This window comes from Bos javanicus, chromosome 16 (genome assembly GCF_032452875.1).
Source record: "Bos javanicus breed banteng chromosome 16, ARS-OSU_banteng_1.0, whole genome shotgun sequence".
Classification (NCBI taxonomy): Eukaryota; Metazoa; Chordata; class Mammalia; order Artiodactyla; family Bovidae; genus Bos; species Bos javanicus.
The window spans coordinates 65,735,598-65,761,621 of NC_083883.1; the positions used below are offsets into that span (position 1 = coordinate 65,735,598).

Consider the following 26,024-nt stretch of genomic DNA (forward strand, 5'->3'; position numbering starts at 1 on the left):
TTGACAAAGGATCATGGAAACTTGCCCATGACATACAGAACCAGCTCTCCATGTTTTACTTATGGAAACCCCTTAGGGCTGGATAGCTTTCATTTAGGCAAAATGCATCCAGTCTAACTTCCACATGTTTAGCTCTGCATAAGGCACCAAGCAATGAATTGGTGTTATCGCTGGGCAAATACTAGACTGGAACTCAAGCTACACCTTGGTAAGTATAAAATATGAATGGGTCTCAAGCCCTTAAAAGATTCATTTGCATTTATTGCATGCTTATTCTAAGTACAAATGAACAGACCTATTTAGGTTGTCTATAGTAATGTCAAACTGGCCCCAAATGAATCCATCAATGCTCTCTTAATGCTACAATTAGATTTTTTTGTTTAAAGTATATTACTTACTAGTGAAGCTATTTCTCATTCTCATCAGAAATCTGTGTTAACACATTCATTTACAGGGACAGCATAGCAGTTTCTATTATATAAAATAATCACACTGAGCTGTGCACTTAAAAAATTAAGATGGTAGAGTTTATGTTATGTATACTTCCCACACATACAGAAAGTAAAACCTCAGAAGCTTTCATTCTTTTGATAGTCGGTCTCTTTACTCAAAATTTTGTGGCTCAGCACTTGTACACTTCAAAGACATTTAGACAGCTATGCAATGTTAAATATCAGCACAACTGGACTCTTCTATGAAATTATTTGTATTGAAAATGGGTGTGTGATAAACTATTGGGCTGATTTCTGTTGTGACTGCGAGGCTGAGGATGGTCAAAAGTGTTCCCTTTAGGAGTCAGAGAGCAGACGTCCATTAGTTTTATGAAACATCACTGGCTTTGTTTCGTTGGTGGTATTTCTAGTGTTGCACTGAAAAAGGTTTGCCAAAAGAATTAAATGGATTTGTGGGGGTGCACACAGAGGAAGAACTTGGTTGCCATAAACTTGTGGAGAAAGAAGACTGTCCGTTTTCAAATGAGAACAGGGACTGCGGCTCCTTACTGCTCAGGGACCTGTCCTTTCCAACCGAGACCCAGGTTCCTGGAGGACAAGGATGGGACAGAACACGGATTCCTAATCGTCAAGGCCAGCATGTTCTGGACCACTCTGCAAGTTCTAAGGAAAGTAATGGGGCCTCTTTATGGAGAGAAATTCACCAGGAGGGTCCAGCATAATTCAGAGCAACTAGGAAACCAAGCAAGAGGCGCCGGTCCTCAGACATTCAGGAGCCAAAAGGAACAGCATTTCAGGGCTGTTAATTTGACTATTTAAAAGTAATTAATTTCTCATATCCCCGAAACTCTTCTAAAGAGTTTTTCTTTAAAAAAAAAATTTTTTTTTAATGTATTTATTTGGCTGTGCCGGGTCTTAGCTGTGGCGTGTGGATCTTTGATCTTTGTTGCGGCATGCAGCCGCGCAGGCTCTTTAGTGAGATCTAGTTGACCCTCATTCTGCAGCGATCAAACCCGGGACTCCTGCATTGAGAGCTTAGTCTTAGCACCTGGACCACCGGGGAAGTCCCAAGAAGTTAAGACCTTTACTGTTGCTTTACCCACAGCATTCCCTCTGAACTAAAAAGATTTAGGGTTTTTCATGTTTACTACAATAAAGAGATAGAACAATTCAGGAGCTTATTTGCTTACTCACTAAAAATGCATATGAGGAATGGGTCTGAGATGAAATCCAGGTCTCACGATATTAAGTTCTCCAGATTTTTTCTTGTGCCTTTATTAGAACACTGAGGAGGAGAGGCCTAAAAGCAGTCATTTTGATTGCTGCTCTGGACACATTCTAGATAATAGTTGTCAAGAAATTAAACATCTGTTTTACCAGAATGTAGTCTGACCATTTTTCCCTCGCAGTTCGAAGGGCTGCCTGCCGTAGTTTCATCACGTGGGCAAAACGGGAGGCAGGCCAGTGCTTTGGTCCAATTTCATCAGGGTAAGACCTATAATAATAATAATAATTATGATGATGGCTAATAATTATTGAATGCGTATATATTGCAGGCACCACATACTAATCCATTTTATCTTCCAGTAGTAGCCCTAGGAAGTCGATACTATTATGGTTATCATTATCCCCTTATTACATATAAGAAATTGGAGCAAGGAGAGATTAAGTAATTTTCTGCTTCCCATACACAGGAATCTTTATACAAAACACTAGGCTGGCGAAAAAGTTTGTTTGGGTTTTTCTGTACATCTTATGGAAAGACCTGAATGAACTCTTTGGCTGACCCAATATTTCAGTTCTCATTAGAATTCACTATTTTTATGATGAAGTGCTACCACTCTCCCCTCTTTACAGCCGAAGAAATTGGTCAGAGTGGTTAAGTCATTTGCTTAACATTATGCCATTAATAAGGGGTATAGCCAGAATTTGAATCTAGGAATAACCCCAAAGCTCATGTTCCTAGACACTGTCTCATACATTCAGCCATCAGATACATTTGAAAATGTTACAGCATCAAATTAGGAGCTTCCTGGGAAAAACAAAGGTTTATTTTCTGTGGTCAAGTCTCAGTAAAGGACTCTACAGAGTCCAATATGTTGATCTCCCCGAGACGGAGTGAGATCACGGAGCAAATACATAATGCTGGAATGTCTCTCAACACCCACAAGGCTGCCAGGACTCATCCACGGCCATGGAGGCAGCTGGGTTGGCTCACCCTTGAGAACCTTTCTGAAAGCTCCCACCTGGTACGGACATTGATAAAGTCACAGGGGCCCCAAACTGGCCACCACTTCAAGTTCTCGTAGCTGCACACTGGCAGGACATCTGCCTCAGTAAAAGAGAAACCACAAAAATGAGACCATAACCATACAAACAAGATGAATAAAACTGTTTATTACACAGGAAGTTTCTGAAATGTTTTCCCCAATCATTTCTACAAAACTCAGTGGAATTCCTGTCTTTTTTTTTTTTCTGAATATGTTGCCCCTAAAAATACCTTCTTTGATATTTCTCACACTGACCTTGGCATACAATATATTTAGTCAAAATCTGGCTATGGAGAAAATTACCAGGATTTGGGAGAGGTACATAGAGTTTTTCTGGGCCACTCTAACTGGGCCAAATTCCATTATAAGTAACTCCAAAAAAGTGTTCAGAATCTTTTACAGTGTCCACATTTGATTGTTAAGGTTTGCTCCATCTATAGACCATATGCTGAGATTGAGACCTAGATGTAGATACATATATATGTACATGTAATAAAAAATATTATACAGTGAGAGACTAGAAGAACAAATTTTGTTCTGGAACAGCATTTATTATTTCTATAATACATATTCAATTTCCAATAAATGACTTTTCCTGGGAAAAATTTCAGCAGCTCAATTCATCCCACTTCTACAGTTCCTTAATCTAGAACTATAGTAGCCTGGGGAACATTTAGAGTATTAAGTTTGAAATATATTTATTCATATTCTCATTCACTCATTTGTTTATTCAACAAGCATAAATTTAGTGCTTACAGGAACATAGCACTGAGTGAAACATAAAGTATTTGTACATTTTAGCCCCTGTATAAAAAATAAAATAACTTATAAAAAAATGCATGAATTAGATAGTCAATGTTCATTAAGTTTATTGTTGTGCCAAACAAGATGATACAGGAAATAAGCAATACAAGTGTTGAGAGAAGGTAGACATTTGTAATTGGAATGATTAGCCACAGCTTTTGGTAGCAGGTAGAATTTGGGATAAAGGTTATCACAAAGAAGGGAAGGAAAGCCCGGGGTTGAAAATAAAAGGAACATCTGGATAAGGCAGTTTTCTTTTAGGAAATATTGGTATAAAGATATGGATATTTTTAAAATATTTATGAAATATTTCAAATCAGGTATTTGAACTTCATTCTGTAGGCAGTAGAGAGTCACTGAAGTTTTTTCAACAAAGAAATGAAAGGCCATCGTTAATATTTTAGGTAGATTGATTTGACAGTGTGGTATATAGTATCATTTTGAAGATAAAGCAACTAAGAAGTCGCTGCTGTAGGGTCTTCCCTGTGATTCAATGATTAAGACTCTGCACTGCCAATGCAGGGGCGCAGGTTCAATCCCTGGTCCCGGAACTAGAATCCTGCATGCTGTGCAGCGCAGCAAAAAAAAAAAAAAAAAAACAGATTGCTAGGGTAAAGACTGGAAATAATGTAAATGTCAATCAGTAGGAGGATGGTTAAATAATTATGGTTCACCCATCAGTGGATACTCTGCAGTCACAAAAATAATGAGACACTCTTTAACTCTTGCTATGGCTCAGAGGTTAAAGCATCTGCCTGCAATGTGGGAGACCTGGGTTCGATCCTTGGGTTGGGAAGATCCCCTGAAGAAGGAAATGGCAACCCACTCCAGTATTCTTGCCTGGAGAATCCCATGGACGGACGAGCCTGGTAGGGCTACAGCCCACGGGGTCGCAAAGAGTCGGACACGACTGAGCAGGCAACTTAACTTATGGTACAATTACCAAGTTATGATGGGTTAAAAAGCAAGGTATATATAAGAAGAATACAAACTTTTCACTATGATCCCTCAAGTATAAAAGGTTAATACTCAAAGTATGAAGAAGTAATATCAATATTTTAAAACATACACTACTGTGTTAATTTACTTGAGAACTAATGAGGGTCTGAACTTGGCTGGTAGCTGCATGAGCAAAGAGGAAAAGAAATACAAAGATCTGTCAAAGAAAGAAATAGCAGGTCTTTGTAACTTACTATCAGTTACAGAGACAAAAGACAATGAAAAATCACATGTGCCTCTAAGATTAGAAACCTAAGTGACTGGAAAACTGATTACGGCGGGGGAAGGGTAGACAACGAGTTGACAGAATGTTCTCTGCTACTCACTCAGGTTCGTCCATAGGCCTCCACTCCACATAGTGATAGGCTTTCTGTACATTTTTCAGCCACTCCCTGAGTATTTCTGTTGTATTATCCACATTGTGGTCAGTGGCCGCCCTGCATGAGAGAAAGCACCACACAGTTCCGTTATTATGTCATCCAAAGACCGAGGAAGGAAGCCCAAAGGGCTCCAGATAAACGAAAGGAGAACAGCCAGTTCTAGACACTGTGCATATGAAAATGACTCCCTCGTGTTCCAATCTAGACAATTTCTGAAGTGAAAGAGATGGCTTTCAACCATCTCTGTGTCATTAGATCCCTAAGCAGGACTTGGCCAATAGTAAAAGCGATCTAAAAAACAGTATATGTGTAAAATGAATGGGTTAGTTAACTAATACTCTTGGAAAGTTTTCCATTTGTTTTAATTTTTAGGTGTCCGATTTTTAGGTATCTACCTTTTAACTTCATAAGAGCAACTCTCAATTTAAGCAATAATTCAGTTGCATTTTCAAGTCCCACAGAATGTTTAACCAGTGCTGCTTTAGTCACACACACGCAACAGAGGGGAAAATCACAATGACAGTTTTCAGTATAAAATTCAAAGCCCAAGGTATCTCCACGTATTTATTCTGGATAACTCCACCATGGCTGTCACAAGATAGAATACCTTCAGAAGTCTACAATGTATGTAAACTTGTTTCTGCTCTATCTTGAAAGTTTAACAAACTGATTCACTGAAAAAGGAGTTTAAGTCATTTATTAAAACATAAATGTTTTCAAACAGTGTCACAAAGCAAACACATGCTGTGTATACTATAATGTATCTAAGACAAAGTTATTCAGAACACCCCAAAATGAACAGATATGCCAGTCAACTGGAAAAGAAAGAAGGAAAGCATGGGTTGTAATCTTGACATCAAATAAGGCAGAATTCAGGCCAAAATTATTAAACATAACAAGGCAAAATTATAATTATAATAATAATGCTAAATAATGTCATTCACAATGATATAATAAATGTGCATATCCACATACCTATATATAGTACAGGGGTTGGCAAACTTTTCTTTAAAAGCCAGACAGTGACTATTTTAGGCTTGTAGGCTATATACTGTCTGTTGTAACTACTTAACTGTCATTGTAGCAGTGAAGCAGTTATTCATAACACATGAATGAATGAGCATTATTGTGCTCCAGTAAAGATTTGTTTATGAAAGTAGGCAACAGGCCTACAGGCTGTGGTTTGCCAACCCCTATACAGCAGAAAGTACAGAAAGGTAAAGCAAGCACCAATAATAAGAGGTGTTAATATACTACTTTCAGTTAAAGAAAGTACGAAGTGGAGAAAGTAAATATGTAAAGAATCTATCAGATCAGATCAGATCAGTCGCTCAGTCGTGTCCGACTCTGCGACCCCATGAATCGCAGCACGCTATGGAACACAACAATAGAGATTCCACTTTTTTCTTAAGTGCACATGAAACATTCACAAAAATTGACCAACAATTACACGATGAAGAAAGCTTTACAAAATTGGAATAATATTTATCACATTCTCTGATCACATCATAAAGTAAAAAATTAGTAATAAAACCTCCAAAATTCCATCAAAAACTCTCTATTAAACAACTATTAAGTGAAAGAAGAAACACAAATCAACTTTAGAACTTCTAAAGATAAATAATAAAAACACTAGAGATCAGAACTGAGGGATACAATTAAAGCAGTGGTCAGAGAAAATTCAGTTTTTTATCCTTAAATCAATAAAAATTAATGAGTTAAACTCTTACTCCAAAAGCTAGAGAAAGAGCAACAAAACAAACAGGCATAAAGATGAAAGTAGAAAGTCATGAGGTAGAAAACAGAGAAAAAGCAGAATTAATAAACAAAAGAAATGTTACTTTTTTTAAGTAAAAAAATCAACAAAAGACAATCACTAGTTAATATAACCCAGACAACACAAAAATTAAAAATAAGAAAAGACAAAGATGAAGGGAATATGACTGACATGAAAGAATTTTTTTTTAAATCATATGCAATTAATTCATATAACTCAATACAAAATAAATTTGAAAACTAGATATAATAGAAGATGTCCTAGCAAGATGCATGTTAGCAAAATTGATTCCAGTTGAAACATAAAACTTAAACAGAACAGTTTTCTTGGAAGAAATAAAGAAAGAAACAAAAAAAAAACCACTAGACCCAGGTGGTTTCATAGGGAAATTCTACCAGATATCTTAAGAGTATGTGTGCGTGTGTGCACACTCAGCCATGTTCAACTCTGCGACCCATGGACTGCAGCTTGCCAGGCTCCTCTGTCCATAGGATTCCCAGGCAAGAATACCGGAGTGGGTTGCCATTTCTTCCTGGGGGTCTTCCCAACTCAGGAATTGAACCCGCATCTCCTTCGTCTCCTGCATTGGCAGGCGGATCCTTTACCACTGAGCCATCTGGAAAGCCCATCTTAACATTAGCTACCTCCATAGTTACGTGGCTTGTTCCAAGTCCTTTTAATAATGCAAGTGCGACAGTGATAACTAAACCTGATAAAGACACAACTACAGAACAGTTATCTTTCAATGAATATGCTGCAAAAATCCTAAAGCATTAGTGAAAATTCAACACTAATCCTGATTTTTTAAAACCACACTGAATAAAATTAAAACAGGATGGAAGGGAGGAAGGAAGGAAGAAATGGAGGAACAATGGGAAAGAAACAGTCATGGGAAAATAAAGGTATCTGAGACACTTAAGTGAGTAAAAATATACTCTCACTTATACTTTATTGGCAATTTATACTTTATTGGCAATTCAGCAGTTCCTATTGGGGAGGGAAAGCTGTTGGCATTATCAGCAGTGGTGGTTCCCTGGGAGCATGGCCTTGACAAGAGCAAATGAAGAGATGTGAACAGTGGTCACTTCTTCCATTTATAGCAATTCAGTACACAGAATTTTGTTAAACCCAATCTATAATGGTTTTTATTCTTCTTACTTGAGCTTTTGGGGGTCACGGCTCCTCCAAAAGTAACAAGTGAAATCTCTAAGAGAGGACGAGAAATCTTTAAGAGAAATAATGTTCAAGAGAAAAAACACACTGTTAAGCAAAGCATAGTGAAAGGCCATGTTACACAGGGAATACATTTCTGTAAAACACCAAGTAACATGATGATATGTAGCTCATGTCACAAGGTATAGGAAAATGAAGGAAAGAGGGATATGACTAATATTTGAAAATCTTATTTCATAAAATGGATATTTGAATGAAAACTGTCCTTATTTAAAACATTATTCAAAAAATAGGGGATCAGGAGGTGATGCCAATGGCCGATTCAATCTACTTTCAAGTCTTTTTTGGAAATCAGATTAGAATCAGCTCCTTTCTTTGAAACAAGATGTAGGAGGGAGAGACCCACAGACCCACCTGGACATTCTATTTTCTGGAGGGAAGAGAGGTGATGTGTGTAGCTGATAGTGTTGGGGGACCCTAGGTGAGCATGTTAGGACAGAGGTGGGGGAATACAAGCAGGTGGGAAAAGGGGCCAGGAAGCAACGTGGGAGGGAGACACGGACCCCATCCAGCTTGCAGTTGTGCCGAGAAGTACAGCGTATCAGCAAAAACCACATCCACAGTCACACACAGCCACAGCCACCAAAGCCCAGCATGACGTCCGGCATCATAGCCCGGAAGGGCACCAGGATTGTCAACCCACTCATCTCACAGTATGGAGCACGTGTAGAGCAAGTCCTGAAACTGAGAACCTGCTCTAATGCATATTCTTCTTCACGCAAAGTATTATGGGTAAGAGTAAGTTAAAACAAAACCAACCCCAAAAATCTTGACTGCAGTGCGAGCCAAAAGTTTTAGGAATTCCATATTATTCCCAAATGCCTTACGGTGTAGGCAACTTCAGACAGCGTCTACTTCTTTCCTTGACTGTTGCTTCTGCATTACATGGGGCTGACGTTCTCTTCGCCCTTCCTACTCCTTGCTGCATTTTCTCCTAATTATTTTAACAAAGGTCTCATTATATGAAATTTACTTTCCTGGTGTACAGACTAAACAACTCCAAACTCTGCCTAAGTATCCACTACTGCCAAACATCCTGAGAAATTAGCTGTGTGGAATCTGCAGAGACAGATGTGTCTAATTAAAAGTAGAGGCAGAGACTTTGAATACTCTCCTGATTACGTTTTAAATATTTCCTATACGGTTACTTCCCCCCATTGTTCAGATTCTCTTTGTTCTCAGGCTTCCGAGGAAATGAGCAAGTCCTCCCACTGTGGTTGCAGGTCCATCCACACCCGCCTTTGATGCCCACAGCCAGTCTCCTGCCTTGTCCCACAGGAAAAACAGAGGGGCCGGGTCCAGGCCACTGAGGAGGGCTTGCAGTCCGCCCCCTCAAGAACACCACCCTGCTCCTCCACTCCCCTGGCGAAAGCAAATAAACAGAAATCCAGGCAGACACTTCTAACTGCTGCTTTTTAATCCCTCTGATGAAAATGTGTTTCCGTTCGAATACATAATCATGAAAGCATGCAGGCACTGGTGTCTTCAGAGGGTTGGAGAGAGAGAGACAGAGCAAAGGCCCAGATGCAAGCTCCCTGAGGAAATGTGAGGCCTGGGTTAAAGGTTCTGCTTTCAGAGCCCTGTAGAAAATGTAACGGTGCAGTGCCTGACACGTCCTACAGCTCCACCAGCTGCAGGACACACAAAAATCTGCAGCTGGACGGATTTCTCCATCAAGGACACAAAGCGTGCAGGAGAAGCCGAGGCTTTCTCTCAAACCCACAGCTCTTTCCAGTCCCATGGAAGATGAGTCTGCCATCTACTCCCAAAGAGATCAAGAAAAGCACGCGAAGAGATAACGGACATCGCTAGAGGATTCCTTGAAGAAAGCAAGGAATGATGTGAAGATACCCCTGGAGAGGTGACCGACAAAGTGAAGCAGCGATTAGTGATTTCACCAGTCAGACTGGAGCACCACTGTTTACGAAGCACAAACAGGTACTGGCTGGAACACCAGGCTCCTGGGACGCGAAGCCTGTTCAATCTTGGCCTCAATTCTCCCAACCAGAGTAGAGAGTCACATTAAATCATCTTAAATCATCTCTCCGGCTCCCAATGACATAGCAAGGAGAGCTCAGCTCTTGAGTTGTGCCAATCCTCATGTAATTAATTGTCTTTGAAGGCCTCATGGGAGAGCGACCTGGAGTTCCAGGAGTACTGGAACCTCCCTCCTCCACCTTCAGGAGAACTGTGGCCCTGATACCCCTGTGATGCTCGTGGTTGGTCCCCTCTCTGTCCATTAGTCTTTGCTGGCTTTCTTTGGAGCTGGTGGCACCTGAAATGCACGAGCTGGCAGATACAGGGGCAACATCCATCTACATGGCCTCAGGAGGGAGTCTAGGTCACATCTCACCATCAAGCTGCATGTCCGCTTCCTCTCTGCTTCTGCTTCTAGTTCCTCTTGCCTCTTCCTCTTCCCTACCTGTGCGTGTCAGCAAAGGCCCATGAGTCTTGGATTCAAAGTCAGATTAGGACAGCAGTAAACATATGCTGCAGGCTTCCCAGGTGGCTCAGTGGTAAAGAATCCACCTGCCAATGCAGGAAATGTAAGAGACATGGGTTTGATCCCTGGGTCAGGAAGATTCCCTAGAGGAGGGCATGGCAGTGCACTCCAGTATTCTTGCCTGGAGAATCCCATGGACAGAGGAGCCTGGCGGGCTACAGCCCAAAGGGTCACAAAGAGTCGGACATGATTGAGCAACTTGGTACGCACGCACGCTCATACTGCAAATTCAGTCAAAAGCATGTACAGGGCTTTTCTTGGCTGATGAAGTCCCCAGGCCAGCAGGTGCATGGTCACTGTTACAGGGGAAAGCAAGAGCCTCTGCAGCAGACCAGCAGATAAACAAGTCTTCAGAGTGACCAAGCTTTCCTATTTGGCTGCGGCCAAAAATAAAACTGAAGTTTCTTTGGCGACGTCTAAACACACTGACTTTCCTCCTTGTTTTAGAAGGTCAGTTTTCATTCCTCAGTCTTGGCTCCTAAACAAGTAGCCAATTTGAAATAATTGCAACTGGCTCATTTCTTTTTATAAGAACTACTGAGGTTGTGAGAGCTAAACTCACGTTACTAAGTGAAGGGCCACTGGAGCCAAATTAAAGATGCAGACTGGACCACTCTGCAAGAGGAACATGGACACTGAGGACCTGGCACTCCTGATCACCCCCCTCTGCACTGACCCTCAGGGAATGTTCTTAGCTTGCCTGCCACCCCAGAAAGTCTAGACTTCCAGTGCTACAGAGCAACAGGCCTGCAGTCAGTGGGGCAGGAGGAAGGCAATGCTGTGCAGCGACTGATCTTCGCTGTCCTGGAACCTGCAAGGGGCTCAAGGGAGCTGTGATGGAATGAACAACAAAGTTAGTCACCACCTGGACCATTTGCCATGACTAGCGAGCTGGCAAAAAATGAATTTTCCAACTTGAGACTTCAAAATCTGAATTGCCCTCTTAATTGCCTCATGTTTTCATCCAGCAAGGAAGACTCATTGGTGTAGAAAATAAAGAGCTCCACCTACGAATAAAATTTCACTTTTAGAAGCAACTAGTGAAATTCATTTTCAAGAAAGGGCATGTTATCAGTCCCACCACCTCTGTCTCTGCTCTTAGGGACAGGCTCACCAGCTGCTGTCCTGCAAAGGTGGGAAGACATATGCTTGGCCACTTGGCAAAATACAATGGATTCTTGCCTCCTGGCTACTGTGTAGTGTTGTTTAAAAAACTAGACTCTGTCTGCTGGGTGGACTAGCTGTGACTATGTTTCCTATCAGGATACAGATATGAACTGGAAGCTGGGAATTTCTTCCAACAAAAGTCTTCTCCTGCTGCTGCTGCATCACTTCAGTCGTGTCCGACTCTGTGTGACCCCAGAAACGGCAGCCCACCAGTCTCTCCTGTCCCTGGGATTCTCCAGGCAAGAACACTGGAGTCGGTTGCCATTTCCTTCTCCAAGATCCTACCAAATCAGTTAGTAGCAATGCTTCCTAATGAACTAACAAATCAGGGAAACTCACTTCTCATGAAACCCTCCTCATCAACAAATAAATATTTCTATTTTCTTGATGTCCTTCCTCAGTATGAACCATTCAGTCTCAGAAACAATCATAGGCGTTACATCTAAAGACTGCGTAAGAGTGGTGTAAAAAGACATGCTAATTCTGGAAATGGAATCAACCAAGTAATCAATTGCACTCCTTAAAAGCAAGAAGGAGGCATGGTTAAAATTCACAGATTGACCAGGTAATGGTGAATTCAAAAGCCCATTATCATTTTAATAAAATCAGGACGAACTTAATTAGACATATTACAAATAGACCATTTCTTGATACTTTCGATCGTGAGCTAGATTTTCCTCTCTTGATGTTAAGAACCCCACCCCCGTATGTCACACACTGTCCCATTTTGAGCTTCATGTCTAGCTAAGATAGACATTCTTTTTATTTCTCCATGTTAGGGCTTCCCTGGTAGCTCAGCTGGTAAAGAATCCACCTGCAATATAGGAAACCCCAGTTCGATACCTGGGTTGGCAAGCCCCCCTGGAGAAGGGATATACTGCCCACTCCAGTATTCTTGTCTGGAGAATCCCCGTGGACAGAAGAGCCTGGTGGGCCTTAGTCCATGGGGTCACGAAGAGTCGGACATGACTGAACGACTAAGCACACACACACACACATAGATGAGAAGGCTGAGGATGAGAGGTTATGTCTTGCTGAAGCCATATAAATGGTGGGGGTTAGAGCCTGAACTTTTCCTTCAGACCTTTTGATACCCCTCCCAACACCAGCTCACACACCCCACCACACACACCCACAGACAGTGATGCCCACCGGTTAAACTGGAAGGAATTCTCTGCCTGATCAAGCAGATTAATCAATGTGACCATCTCAACATGAAAGGATGACAGGAAATAAAACAAGAAAAATGGGAAGATTCATTAGTTCCACATAAGCTTTGTCGAAGTTCCCTTTGGCATAAGTTTCCTTGGAGCCAAAAACCTTGGCATTTCATGAAAGCATCAGTGACAACATCTGAGACAAGATAAATATGTCTCTCATTTGTCTAAGTACCCTTTTTCCTGTTTTTCTTCTTTCTCCTTTGTTTATTCTTCTTCCCACTCCTTTTCACCCACTCTTTCTTTCCTCTATTCCTTGCTGGATTTTCCAATTCTATTAAGTTTTCTTAATTTGTGGCTATGCCCTGAAGAAATGGAGTTACTAGTGAAATGTTCTTCAATGGGTCAAAAACTAAAGTTCTGATACTAGAGAGAAGATACCACCCTATCCAGGGACACACTCCCCAGGAGCCCTGAACCTCCCGCCCCAGACCTGTAGCCACACGTCGATTCCCTGCCCATACTCCCGACATCACAGCTGCTCTTGCACTGCTCCTGCCTTTCTCCATTACCTGAGCCTCTTCCCTGTGGACAGGACTATTCCAGCACCTAATAGAGCTCACCATGTAAAGCAGGCACTAATCATCAGTTTAATGAATGAATAAATGAGCAATTTCAGGAAGATGTTCCCCAGTCCAACCCAAATGTCTACAAAGGCTGAGCACAGATTACATACAGGAGTGAGATGGGCCTGGTCTGGGGGCATGAAAGGAGAACTGTAAGGCAGAGATACACGCAGACGCCCTCCGATTGCTGCCATGCTAGAATGTGTGCCCAGAAATGCTAGACTTTCCTAAGAAAAGCCAGATATTCAGGTTTAGAGATAAAAGCCTGTTTTAACCGGTTAGGTTGAAATGCCATAAATATATTCCAGCATGGCAGGCGCTCTGTGGAAACCAGGGACCCAACACAAAGACCACATTATCTCAGCCTTTAGTAACCACTGCCCAGCCATCTGCACGTGCTCAGGGCACATATTTCAGTAATTAAATATTTCTGGCATGGTTGGGAGGATAGCAGTAATATCACTGTCCTGCTTCCACATACTCAGAAAGCATCTTCAGGGACAAAGAAAGACTGACATGCACAGGTTGGGTAAGGTCTAAATAATTCTCTCAGTCAGTCTAATAGCAATAGAGTCACTATTAGAAAAAAGAAAAAACAAGGAAACTTATCATAAGCACACAGGTATACTTGCACAAACGCCATCTATAACATCTCTTCCCAGAGCAACTAAGGCATATTTAGTTCTGCTCCTATTTGTAAATAATAGCTTTATTGGGCTGTAATTCACACACCTAGTTTCACCCTTTGAGAGTATATAATGCAGTGGTTTTTAGTGGTTTTCATCACCCCAAAAGAAGCCTTGTACCCGTTAGCAGCCATTTCTCATCATCCCCTCTCTCTAGCCCCTGGTCACCACTCATCTACTTTCTGTCTCTATGGATTTGCATTTTCTGGAGGCTGCATAGAAATGGAATCATTCAACTGTGGCCTTCTGGTGTCTGACTTCTTTCTTGAGCATGATGTTTTCAAAGTCCATCCATATTGTAGCATGTATCAGTACTTCATCCCTTTTCATGGCTGAACATGTTGTAGCATGTATCAGTACTTCATCCCTTTTCATGGCTGAACAGTATTCACTGTGTGGATAGACCACATTTTGTTCATCAATTGACCAGTTAATGGAGGTTTGCTCTTTCACTTTTTAGCTATTAAGAACAATGCTATGAACTTTCATGTACAAGTTTTTGTATGAACATGTATTTTCATTTCCCTTGGGATTGTTGCCCAAATTTTGATTATTATGGAAAGTGAAGAAAATAGATTTTATTCTCTTGCATTTTTGGAGAATCCACTATGTTCTGGGCACTAAGCTGGACATTTCCTATCTCTATCTCTAACTTTTACTGTAATTCTCAAGGTAGGTATATCCTCATTTTACAGGGTGAGGAGCCTGAGATTAGACACTCTCTCCCAAAGCTTGCTCTCTTTTCACTTCCACTTCATCACTGATAAGTATTTTTCTTAAATTCTGAAACCCTCAGTTTTCTGTTCCAATGCAACAAATAGAGACCCTTTACTCAGCTATGTGAATGTCCTGACTGTAAATGACAGGAACAGATGCAACCCAAGAACATGGCGCAGTCACCAGCATGCAAGGAGGGCCAGTTCTCAGCCAAGGAGCTAGGAGAGGCTGTTGATGTAAACTGTTGGTCCTCAGCCCTGGTGGGGAAATGCCCTGGCCAAACACAGAGCCATTAAACATTGCGTCATGAGGAGCTGGAGCCAGGGTGACCACAGAGAAAGTCCCAGCCCAAGGACTGGGTGGGCTCAACAAAGCACAGTGGGAGATCTCAGCATCAGTATCCAGTCTCCGTGTGAAGAGGAACACTGGCTGATCTGGGCAAAACATGTAAAGGAAAGGTGGGCATTTGAGTGGAAGGTCACAAGGACGCTGAAAGAAGGGGCCGTGTTCTGTACAGAAAGGTTTACTTTGATTCATTTCTAGAAACAACTGCAGTTGAAAACAACAGTAAATATTTCAGTCACCCAGTGAGCCGGAGTTACTTGCCAGATTATATAACCAACCACATCCTTAACCAAATATAAAAGTATCAAGTCAGAAGACATGGCTCTTCTGCCAGTTAGCTCTCTCATCTTTATGAATTTACTTGAGCTCTAATTTTTCCACCTGTAAAATGGAATAATAACACCTGCTGTTCATACCTAACAGTGGGTTATTGGGAAGACAACAGCACCTGGAGTTTTCAATAGCTTATTTTGAAATCTGGCCTCTCCCTCACCATCCCCAACACACACACACACACACACACACACACACACACACATACACACTCAAATAAGAAAGTGAAAGTGATAGTTGTTCAGTCGTGTCCAACTCTTTGCAACCTCATGGACCATAGTCTGCCAGGCTCCTCTGTCCACGGGATTCTCTAGGCAAGAATACTGGAGTGAGTTGCCATTCCCGTCTCCAGGGAATCTTCCCAACCCAGGGACTGAACCTGGGCCTCTGGCATTGTAGGCAGATTCTTTACCATTTGAGGCGACAAGGAAGCTCCAAATAAGAAATAAGACAGCCTATTCAACAGGCTGTTAAGATGCATGATAAAATTCAACACTGGCATTTAAGTTAAAGAAACCAGAATTACCACAGTCTACTATTTTTTAACAATCAAAAAACTCACTGCAAGGCAAGTGCAGAGAAAAAGAGAGTGAGCCTGGCAGTCAGGCAAGAAAAGGGAAATTTATTAGAGGGCAAAGATAGGGTGACTGCCTCTTAAGGAGAACTAGCAGTCTCCCTTTCTGACAGGGTCCTTCTTATACCCCACCGATGAAAAATTCTCTGAAGGGATGGTTAATTTTTAGCCTATAGTTGAGTCCTGTGGTCACGTAGCTGGAGGTCTGGAATCTGGTGGTCTCGCAGCTTTGAGAAGACAGATGCCAGTGAGAAAACAGAATGCCATCTGAGCAATTTGGTCAGTCTCACGGGTCACTGTGATTTTATTCTTTGTTTTCCAGGTCGACATAATGAGCCATCTTATTAGCGAGACCCCATGTGGGCCCTATCGGTCACATGCCCATTTAAACACAGAAAAAAGCAAAGAACAGTGTGGCAAAGACTGCTAATTGCCTCAGTATCAGTTTTTCCTCTTCTTCCCCAATAATAGAATTTTTAGCTGAGCTCAAGACCATCAATTTGAGACGAAGATTTTAAGTACCGTGACGGCAGGTCATTTGTTTGTTCCGGTCACTGCTCTGTGCCTAGCATTTCTGAGAGGGCTGGCACGGAGTAGGTGCACAACAAATATTTGTTGAATGATTCGTTTCCCATTAAACTTCCAATAAGGAATGTAAAAACACCTGTATAATGCTCTCAGTACAACAGACACCTATGTATCTCCTAAGCACCTCCTCTGTGCCAACAATGCAGCATGTGCTGGAAAACAAGACAGTTTAATGAAAAACAGGTGTGCAGATGGTTTCTGACTGAACAATGGCACAATTTTATGATGGTGCTAAGGTGGCTCAGAGGTTAAAACGTCTGCCTCCAATACAGGAGACCCGGGTTTCATCCCTGGGTCGGGAAGATCCCCTGGAGAAGGAAATGGTAACCCACTCCAGTATTCTTGCCTGGAGAATCCCATGGACAGAGAAGCCTGGTAAACTACAGTCCATGGGGTCGCAAAGAGTCTGACACGACTGAGCAACTTCACTTTCACTTTAAAGCATTTCCCATTCCATAGAAACCATACTTCAAATTCTGAATTTTTAGTTTTTTTTTAAAGAACCTCCATACTGTTCTCCATACTGGCTATACCAATTTACATTCCCATCAACAATGCAAGAGGGATCCCTTTTCTCCACATCCTCTCCAGCATTTATTGTTTGTAGATTTTTCTGATGATGGCCGTTCTGACTGGTGTGAGGTGATACCTCATTGTAGTTTTGATCTGCATTTCTCTAAGAATGAGCGGTGTTGAGTATCTTTTCATGTGTTGATCTCTTCCTGGGTTGGTGATAAGCTGTAAAATACTCTCTAGTGGTTATGGGCAGGGTCGGCAGCTGCAGCTCCCAATAAGCCATGGGATCAGGAAGGTAAACACTGACAGCCATTCTATACAGAGACATGCTTTTCACTTTCAGTACAGCATTCAATAAGTTACACGTGGCGGTGGTGGTTTAGTCACTAAGTCGTGTCTGACTCTTGCGACCCCATGGACTGTAGCCTGCTAGGCTTCTCTGTCTGTGGGGTTCTCCAGGCAAGAATATTGCAGTGGGTTGCCATTTCCTTCTTCAGGGGATCTTCCTGACCCAGGAATTGAACCCGGGCCTCCCATGTTGCAGGCAGATTCTTTACCGACTGAGCTATGAGGGAAGATTTCAAAATTTTATTATCATGTAGGTTTTGTGTTAGAAGATTTTGCCCAACTGTAGGTTCATGTAGGTGTTCTGGGCATGTTGAAGGTAGGCTAGGCTCAGCCACAATGGTAGGTTAAGTGTATTAACTGCATTTTCAACTTCCAATATTTGCAATTTACAGTAAGTTTACTGGGATGTAATCCCAACATAAATCAGGGATGATATGTACAAATAAATAACTGTAACTGGGCATGATATCTGCAGTGGTGGATGGATGGCAACGTCTCCAAGTGCCAGAGAGGAGAACGTGGCTGGTAAGCTGGGGGAGGAGGCAAAGGATGAGAAGCCTGAACAGGCATTTGAAGACTGAGCAGGTATCTAGAGGGAGGTGGAAGGTAGACAGAACATTCCAGATGGAGGGACAGTACATGTGGAGGCAGAGAGGTATGAAACAGTATGATATGTTTGTAACTTTGGTCTAGGAGTTACAGATCAAAGGAGTGAGATGGCTGCTGAAGGTCAGGGACAACACACAGCTGTCCCTCGGGAAGGGGATAAGCATAAGAAGCAGTGAAGATGTGTGTCCCACTTCCCTGGGTCCTCAGCATCTTCCCCTGCTGGAAAAGATAAGCTGATGAATAATTATCTGAAATAATATATTTTGCTTGATTGTGACAGGTATTGCCTTTAGCAAGAGTCTATTCTTTGAATTCCTCAAAGGAAATGCTGAAAATACATCCAAGTGCTGGTTCACTTTATTCCATTTTCATGCACAGGATGGCTGCCACACATGATGGGTTTTCTGGGAAGGAGTGATTTCTAACATTCTGACCCATTTTCTTCATAAATTCATTTATACTTCTTAGACCACATTTACAAATTTTCTCACTCAAAATCTGCCTTCTGCATAATAAATAAACAGATGTGCTTCTTGAATGACTAAAAGAATGAATAAGTGTTCACATAAATTGATGACAAAATAAAAGCCTCGTTTCTGTATCTGCATGTCTATCATGCAAGCAAAAGAAACAGCAAATAGAATAACATGAAACTCATATTAACCATTTTGATTTTTTCAAAAGCTTTCAACCTTTTTCCTATTGAAACAGTTAGGCTAGAAACATGAACAGACAGGAAGTGTCTGATTTGCCAGTTGACTTCAAGGCTGTTTTTTTCCCACAGAGTCACCCAGAATGAGAACTTGGCTCCTGCTGATAAAAACTTTCTGCCCAGACCATTGCTAGTACCCAATACCTGTTGTCTTGGTTCCAGGAATAACATACCCGGTCAGCTCAGGGGAGAGAGAGGAAATATTTGCCTTGAATTTACCTGCTTTGCAAAGTTGTAAGTCTGGCCTCCCAACATGGCTTATTTGGGGTTTCTTTCCAGGGGGTGGGAGAGGGCAAGAGGCAGGGACTACCGTTTGGCAGGTGTTGGATCCACATTCATAATCTATATTCACTCATGCAAACTGAAGAGTACCAAGACACATTTTTGATGCATTTCAAGTTACTTTACTCTTATTTCTGGTGTCAGAGGCAAACAGGAGGCTATTCTGATGGTATTTTTTCCAATCTCTTTTATGGAAAACTACTCTCGGAGGGAAGGAACACTCTGTGCTCCTAAAATTTCCAGGATCCATATGGCTTTTAACACAAACGCATGGGGCCTCAATGAGTCCCTGCTACCTTTATTACTCATTACACTTCCGCAGGGAAGGGGCCTGCCTCAGCTGAGTGCTCACTACCACTCAGGCCCTGAACTAGAACCCATTTTACAGATCAGGAAAATCAGGTCCAGGAAGGGACATACCATGCCCCAAGTCTCAAAAGCATAAGAGAGCCAAAGTCAGACAACAGGACTCAGATGATTGTCTGTCCACACCTAAGTCTTATTTTGAAATTGTACTTGGAGTGAAGTTTAAAACAGAAGGAAATATTTTACAAAAGGTAGAGGGTATATTGTAGCTTTGTCTTCAAAGTACTAGATGTATCAATAGACACCATGTGATTAGTCAAATGGCTGCAGCCGCGGGACATTTACATCATTTTAGAGCCCCCAGGGGTCACTGCACCTCTTATCTTCAGGCCTTAGGAACAAACATATCCAACCAAGTGCTCATAATTTTGAATAAAGCCTTGAAGAGCAAGTGACACTTAAAAATGATTGCTTTCTTTAATGCTTCTCAAAGCTTTATGCTAACTTGATTATCTTCTCTCTAATGGAGAGGCTTAAGGATCTTTGCCTTTCTTATGAATGGAGACACTGGATTTAAGGAGACACAAACATTTTTTTTAAACTTTAATTGGTTATAATTTATTACTCCTTTAATATGGCATTGGATTTGATTTGTTAGTATTTTATATAGCTACATAATCCCTTACCTAAAACCCTTTGGGTGAAATGTGTTTGCAATTTATATCTTATTAGACTTGAGGAAGGTACTCTGATGCATATACTGTGAATGTTATGTAATAATCCCAGTGGAGTCTGGAGAAGTACCCTGTAATCAAACACATTAATATTTAGCAGCCAAACATAAGAACGCAAAACTAAGTCAAATAAATAAATGCTAGAAATAGTCTCAGGTCAAGAACAGCGGCAAAGAATCTGAGGTCAGATTTTCTGTCTTGGGATGGATTCTTCAGCAGTGGGCCTCCAGACAAGGGGTGAGGATGATGGATTAGGAAGTGTTCCCAGGAAAAACACTTCCCAGGATAAGTGTGAGCAGAAAGAGAAGAATGCCAGTGATGTTCTATGGAGGGTGACCTTGGCTCCATGTCTCACAGGGGTTCTGGGAACCAGGACTCTTGAGCTGTCCCCATGGGACAAGGGAACTGCACCCCATAGTCAGCAGTGTGCCCCGAATGGATGAGAGTCAGAACAAAGGGAATGGAGTTTGGATAGCACTGGCCGGCACCACCAAATGAATTAAAAACCAACCAACCAAACAACCAAACAAACAAACAAAAAAACAGGTTTCAGAGCTTTTTCATGTTCAGAATTCTAGATTAGAAATTGTGGATTTGTATTCAGTTTCGGTCTCAGTGTCCCCAAGTGGGGCTGTTTTGTTGTTTCCCATCTTGGTAGCTGAGTCTTTCCAGTTGCTTAAAATGCACAGGGAAACCTCCGGTATTCTGGGCCATGGAGTAGCTTATAAGGCACCAGAATCGTTGGTTCTATAAAGGTTATTCAGAACAAGCCTGGAAGCCAACCATCACGCCACAGGTTTGGGAGGTAAATTTTGACAAATACTGAAATTTAAAAATAAGGGTTATTGATTTAGTCAGACTAGTTCTTGACTTTATATTTCCCTGAAAAACAATGCCTTTCATTGTGATTTGGATTCCTGGTGTCATTTCACAAAGCAGTCTCTCATATTTTTTGTAACACGCCATCAATGCAGTTACTTTTCTCTTCTCCTTTACATTGAGTTAAGTTAAAGCAGAGATTTTTGTCTAATTCATCATGGGACACAAGCTTTTTAAAAGCCTGCCCCAAATTTCATCTGGTGACTTTGGAAAGCAGGATAAAAATCCCAGATTTTAGGCTTCCAAGACCTTCCCTGACTTTTCCACATGGGTCAGATCCCTGGGTTGTGAGTTCTTTTGGTACCATATACCTCTTATTTCTAGTGCTTATCAGAGTTGCAATTTTATATGTATTTCTATGGTATTAATTTATTTCTCATGTCTGGTCTATGCAGAGACGTGTCTGTCTTTGCCCATCCTTATATTGTCAAGCCTAGGACAGCACGTGACATCCGCACTGAGTAAAGTGATGCTCACTGAATAACTGAATTCGATCCTCACCCTCAGTTTTAATCACTAAACATGTAAAATGTGGACACTTTGCCTGGAAAAATGAATCACACAATCAGACAAGACTGGGGAAATGTCTTTTGGAGCACTTCCGTTCTGCTTTCCTTATCCTTATCTGGAAAGTCTCACTCTCAAGCGGGCCCTGGAAACAGGTTGGAGTCAGATGCTATTTGGTACTGGGCTGTGAAAGGCTCTGAAGGAGTCCAATAGCCTGTCCAGGAGGAAGTGGGGGAATGTCGTCCATTACTTTGAAGGCAGTCCCTGGAGACATTTAACCAGGGCAGAGTTCAAGCAAATGGAATTGTGGTCATGGTAAATATGGCAACAGGTGAGTCATTCTTCCCGGCTTTCATTAGGGTGTGTCCCTTAAACCGAATTACAAAACCAGCAAAAGGACTTGGCACCCACTGTCATAAACAGAGTTCAGATCCAGTCAATTCAGGGAGAAGGCTTCAACTTCCCTTTTGACCTAAAAGAGGGTGCAATGGCTTTCCCAGGGCCAAGGAGCCCAACAGTAGCTCTCACCGCCCTTCCTTACCCAGCCTCAGGTCAGGGCAGGTCTAAGGCAAGCTTCAGTCTTTAGTTGCTGCGACGTTCTCTTGGAGGCATCATGGGAAGGGAGCCAACAAAGTCCAATGTTCAAAAGTTCACTTCCCCCAGAATCTTCTGATCAATTTTTCGGTTCAATGTTTCTGTAAATTACCTCACTGTCACTGGTGAAACTTTCATTCCTACAGAGTTGATAGAGAAAGACTTAGGCATCACTAGAGCCAGATTTGAACTCACTGACCCTAGTTTCTTCAGCAGAGGATCAGAGCATAGCCTGAGAAGAACCACATTTTTTTCTGGACTCATGCGAAGAGTTGATTCATTGGAAAAGACCCTGATGCTGGGAGGGATTGGGGGCAGGAGGAGAAGGGGACGACAGAGGATGAGATGGCTGGATGGCATCACTGACTCGATGGACGTGAGTCTGAGTGAACTCTGGGAGTTGGTGATGGACAGGGAGGCCTGGCGTGCTGCGATTCATGGGGTCACAAAGAGTCGGACATGACTGAGCGACTGATCTGACCTGATCTGATTTGTACACAGACATAACAGCAGCCTTTAGGTGCAAGGCAGCATTCAAGATGAGGATGTGGTAAAATGAAGCACATGTATTTTTTCATTAATTCTCACAGCATTCTAGGAAACACATTCTCCCCACTTTCTGGATGAGAAAAGTCACAAAGCTAGTAAATGATGAACCCAGGACTCAAATCTAATTAACCTGGAAGTTAAAAGTGAATTTTCAAAAGCAATGGATGAAGAGATTTCCTTGTGGTAACATCTCAGGGGTAGGAATAACAAAATACCTGGCATAAAATCAAGAATTTTATATTTGTTCAGGTTTTAAAAAATAGAAAATAAAGTCAAGTATATCTGACTATACTATCCACAGACAGATCCCATCCCATACAGTAGGCTGTGTATTGATTGAAGTGGCTTCTGGAATCCTTCAGCTATTTAATTCTGACTAAATTATGTACTACCTATATGCCATTGTTTCATCTGTATTGTTATAAAAACTATGAAACACCATGCCAAAAGAGTAAACCTAACAGAAAGAAGTGAAACGGAGAGAAATAATAGTACTGATATATACCTTCAACAGTCATATTTTTGAATATATAAAATTTCCAAACTTACATAGCAAGACATTGTAATTATAAGTAGCTCATCAATAAAAGAAATATAAACTGTAATCCAGTAAAATGCATTTGGTTCTGATTCAGTGGGGGAAAAAACACCTTCCAAATATAAAAAAAATCTTAAAGAAATCTAATGTATTTGCAAAAATGATTTTTGGACCTCAACTCTATAATGAACAATTCCAAATATATATAGTTATATCTAAAGAGAGATGAAAAAAAAAATCTTAAAACCTTAACAAAACAGAACACAATGAACTCAGAAAAAGAAGTACTGACTTGTCCTAGTGAGGAAGTGGAAGGGGTGGCGAGAAGGGCAGGAGGAATCCCCGAGCATCCTCTTCAGAATCTGAGCACCCTGAGCCTAGAGGGAGCACTCTGAGCAAGTGCTCAAAGGCTCCGTGTATCACTGCCATGCTGCCAGCTGGTGCGTAGGGTTGTTTTTTTTCTTTTATTCTTTTGTTTATTTATTTTTTTGGTTTGTCTATTTATGGGCTTCCTTGGTGGTTCAGATGGTAAAGAATCTGCCTACAACTCAGGACACCTGGGTTCGATCCCTGAATTGGGAAGATCCCTTGGAGAAGGGAATGGCAACCCACTGCAGTATTCTTGCCTGGAGAATCCCATGGACAGAGGAGCCTGCAGGGCTACAGTCCATGGGGTCACACAGAGTTGGACATGACTGAGCAACTAACACTTTCACTTATTTATTTATTTGGTTTGACTTTTTTGGTTTGTTTTTCTAAAGAAACCCTTTGGACTTTCCTCACAGTTGTGTTGCTGTTAATACCTCAGTTTAGTTATTTGTTGTTGTTGCTTAGTCACTAAGTCATGCCCGACTCTTTGCGACCCCATGGACTGTAGTTCAGCTGGCTCCTCTATCCATGGGGATTCTCCAGGCAAGAATACTGGAGTAAATTGCCATTCCCTTCTCCCGGGGATCTTCCCAACCCAAGGATTGAACCCAGGTCTCCTGTGTTCCAGGAAGATTCTTTACCATCTGAGCCACCAGGGAAGCCCATAAATAGTCAAACCAAAATAAATAAATAAACAAAAGAAAAGAATTAAAAAAAAACAACCACACACCAGCCTCCTGAGAAATCTGTATGCAGGTCAAGAAGCAACAGTTAGAAATGAACATGGAAAAACAGATTGGTTCCAAATCGGGAAGGTGTATGTCAAGGCTGTATATTGTCACTCTGCTTATTTAACTTATATGCAGAGTACATCACAAGAAATGCCAGGCTGGATGAAGCACAAGCTGGAATCAAGATTTCCGGGAGAAATATCAACAACCTCAGATATGCAGATGACACCACCCTTATGGCAGAAATCGAAGAACTAAGGAGCCTCTTGATGAAGGTAAAAAAGGAGACTGAAAAAGCTGGCTTAAAACTCAACATTCAAAATACTAAGATCACTGTATCCAGTCCCATCACTTCATGGCAAATAGATGGGGAAACAACCAAAATAGTGACAGACTTTATTTTCCTGGGCTCCAACATCACTGCAAATGGTGACTGCAGCCATAAAATTTAAGGATGTTTGCTCCTTGGAAGAAAAGCTATGACAAACCTACACAGCATATTTAAAAAGCAGAGACATTAACTTTGCTGATAAAGGTCAGTATAGTCAAAGCTATGGTTTTTCCAGTAGTCATGTGTGGATGTGAGAGTTGGACCATAAAGATGGCTGGACGCCAAAGATTTGGTGCTTTTGAACTGTGATGTTGGAGAAGACTCTTGAGAGTCCCTTTGGACTGTGAGGAGGTCAAACCAGTCAATTCTAAAGGAAATCAATTCTGAATACTCATTGGAAGGACTGATGCTGAAGCTGAAGCTCCAATACTTTGGCTACCTGATTCAAAGAACCGACTCATTAGAAAAGATCCTGATGCTGGGAAAGGTTGAGGGCGGGAGGAGAAGGAAACGACAGAGGATGAGATGGTTGGATGGCATCACCATCTCAATGGATATGAGTTTGAACAAGCTCTAGGAGATGTGAAGGATAGGGAAGTCTGGTATGCTGCAATCCATGGGGAGGTGAAGAGTTGGACACAACTGAGTGACTGAACAACAACAAATTACCTGAATACATTTAAGTGCACTGTTTTCATTTATACTCTTAACTGTACTTTTATGGGGCTTTCTAATTTGCCGTCTTTCCTTAATATCTTTACCACTCTTACATTTTTTTCTTTAAAAAGTATAGCCCTTTTATTAATTTTTATTCTTATTTCTTGTCCTTAATCTTCAATCCCAACTACAATACATGTATATGTGTTTTGCTCGTTTAGCTATCTGCTATCTAATGAAACTAACGTTAGCTTTCTTTTATTAATATTTTAAATCTCAGAGTATTCTTTGCAGCCCTGTCCTAACTAGCTGGACATTCCAATTCCTAATACAGTGCTGGCCCATGGAAGACATATGTGAGCCCTTCAGGCAAAGGAAAGAAAACCTACCTGAGGAACAGAATGCAGGAAATTTAAAATGATAATGTTTAGAAGCCACTAGAAGCTAAGTCCATCTAATGATAAAGTGATTTAAAGGTATAGAGAGTGACTGGGTTTCAATGTTCAGTAAAGAAATCCCCAAAATCAGGACTGACGAGGCAAGTGGAAAGAAAACTATGAAGATGCAATAAGGAGACTGACCTCAAACCACAGACTCTGGAGCTCTGAGAAAGGAACGATATTTTCTGCCAAGTTCTCTCTCCTTAGACAAAAATAAATGTTTTGACTTTCCTGCAGGCTCACTGAATTCTTCACCTTGTGAACAAAGACTAGCCTGCCTGGAGGCCAGGACCTCTCAGCTGATGTGCTGC

At 41.5% G+C, this 26,024-nt stretch overlaps 1 protein-coding gene across 1 annotated transcript in view; it reads right to left on the reverse strand.

The window, feature by feature from the left end:
- The window catches only part of COLGALT2 (collagen beta(1-O)galactosyltransferase 2), a 121,170-nt gene that overhangs the window by 43,098 nt on the left and 52,048 nt on the right, over window positions 1–26,024 (reverse strand). Inside the window, exons 2-3 of the mRNA XM_061383460.1 lie at window positions 4,852–4,962; window positions 1,830–1,947 (exon numbers count right to left, since the gene is read on the reverse strand). Coding sequence (XP_061239444.1) covers window positions 1,830–1,947; window positions 4,852–4,962 — 229 coding nt within the window. The remainder of the gene's footprint in view (window positions 1–1,829; window positions 1,948–4,851; window positions 4,963–26,024) is intronic.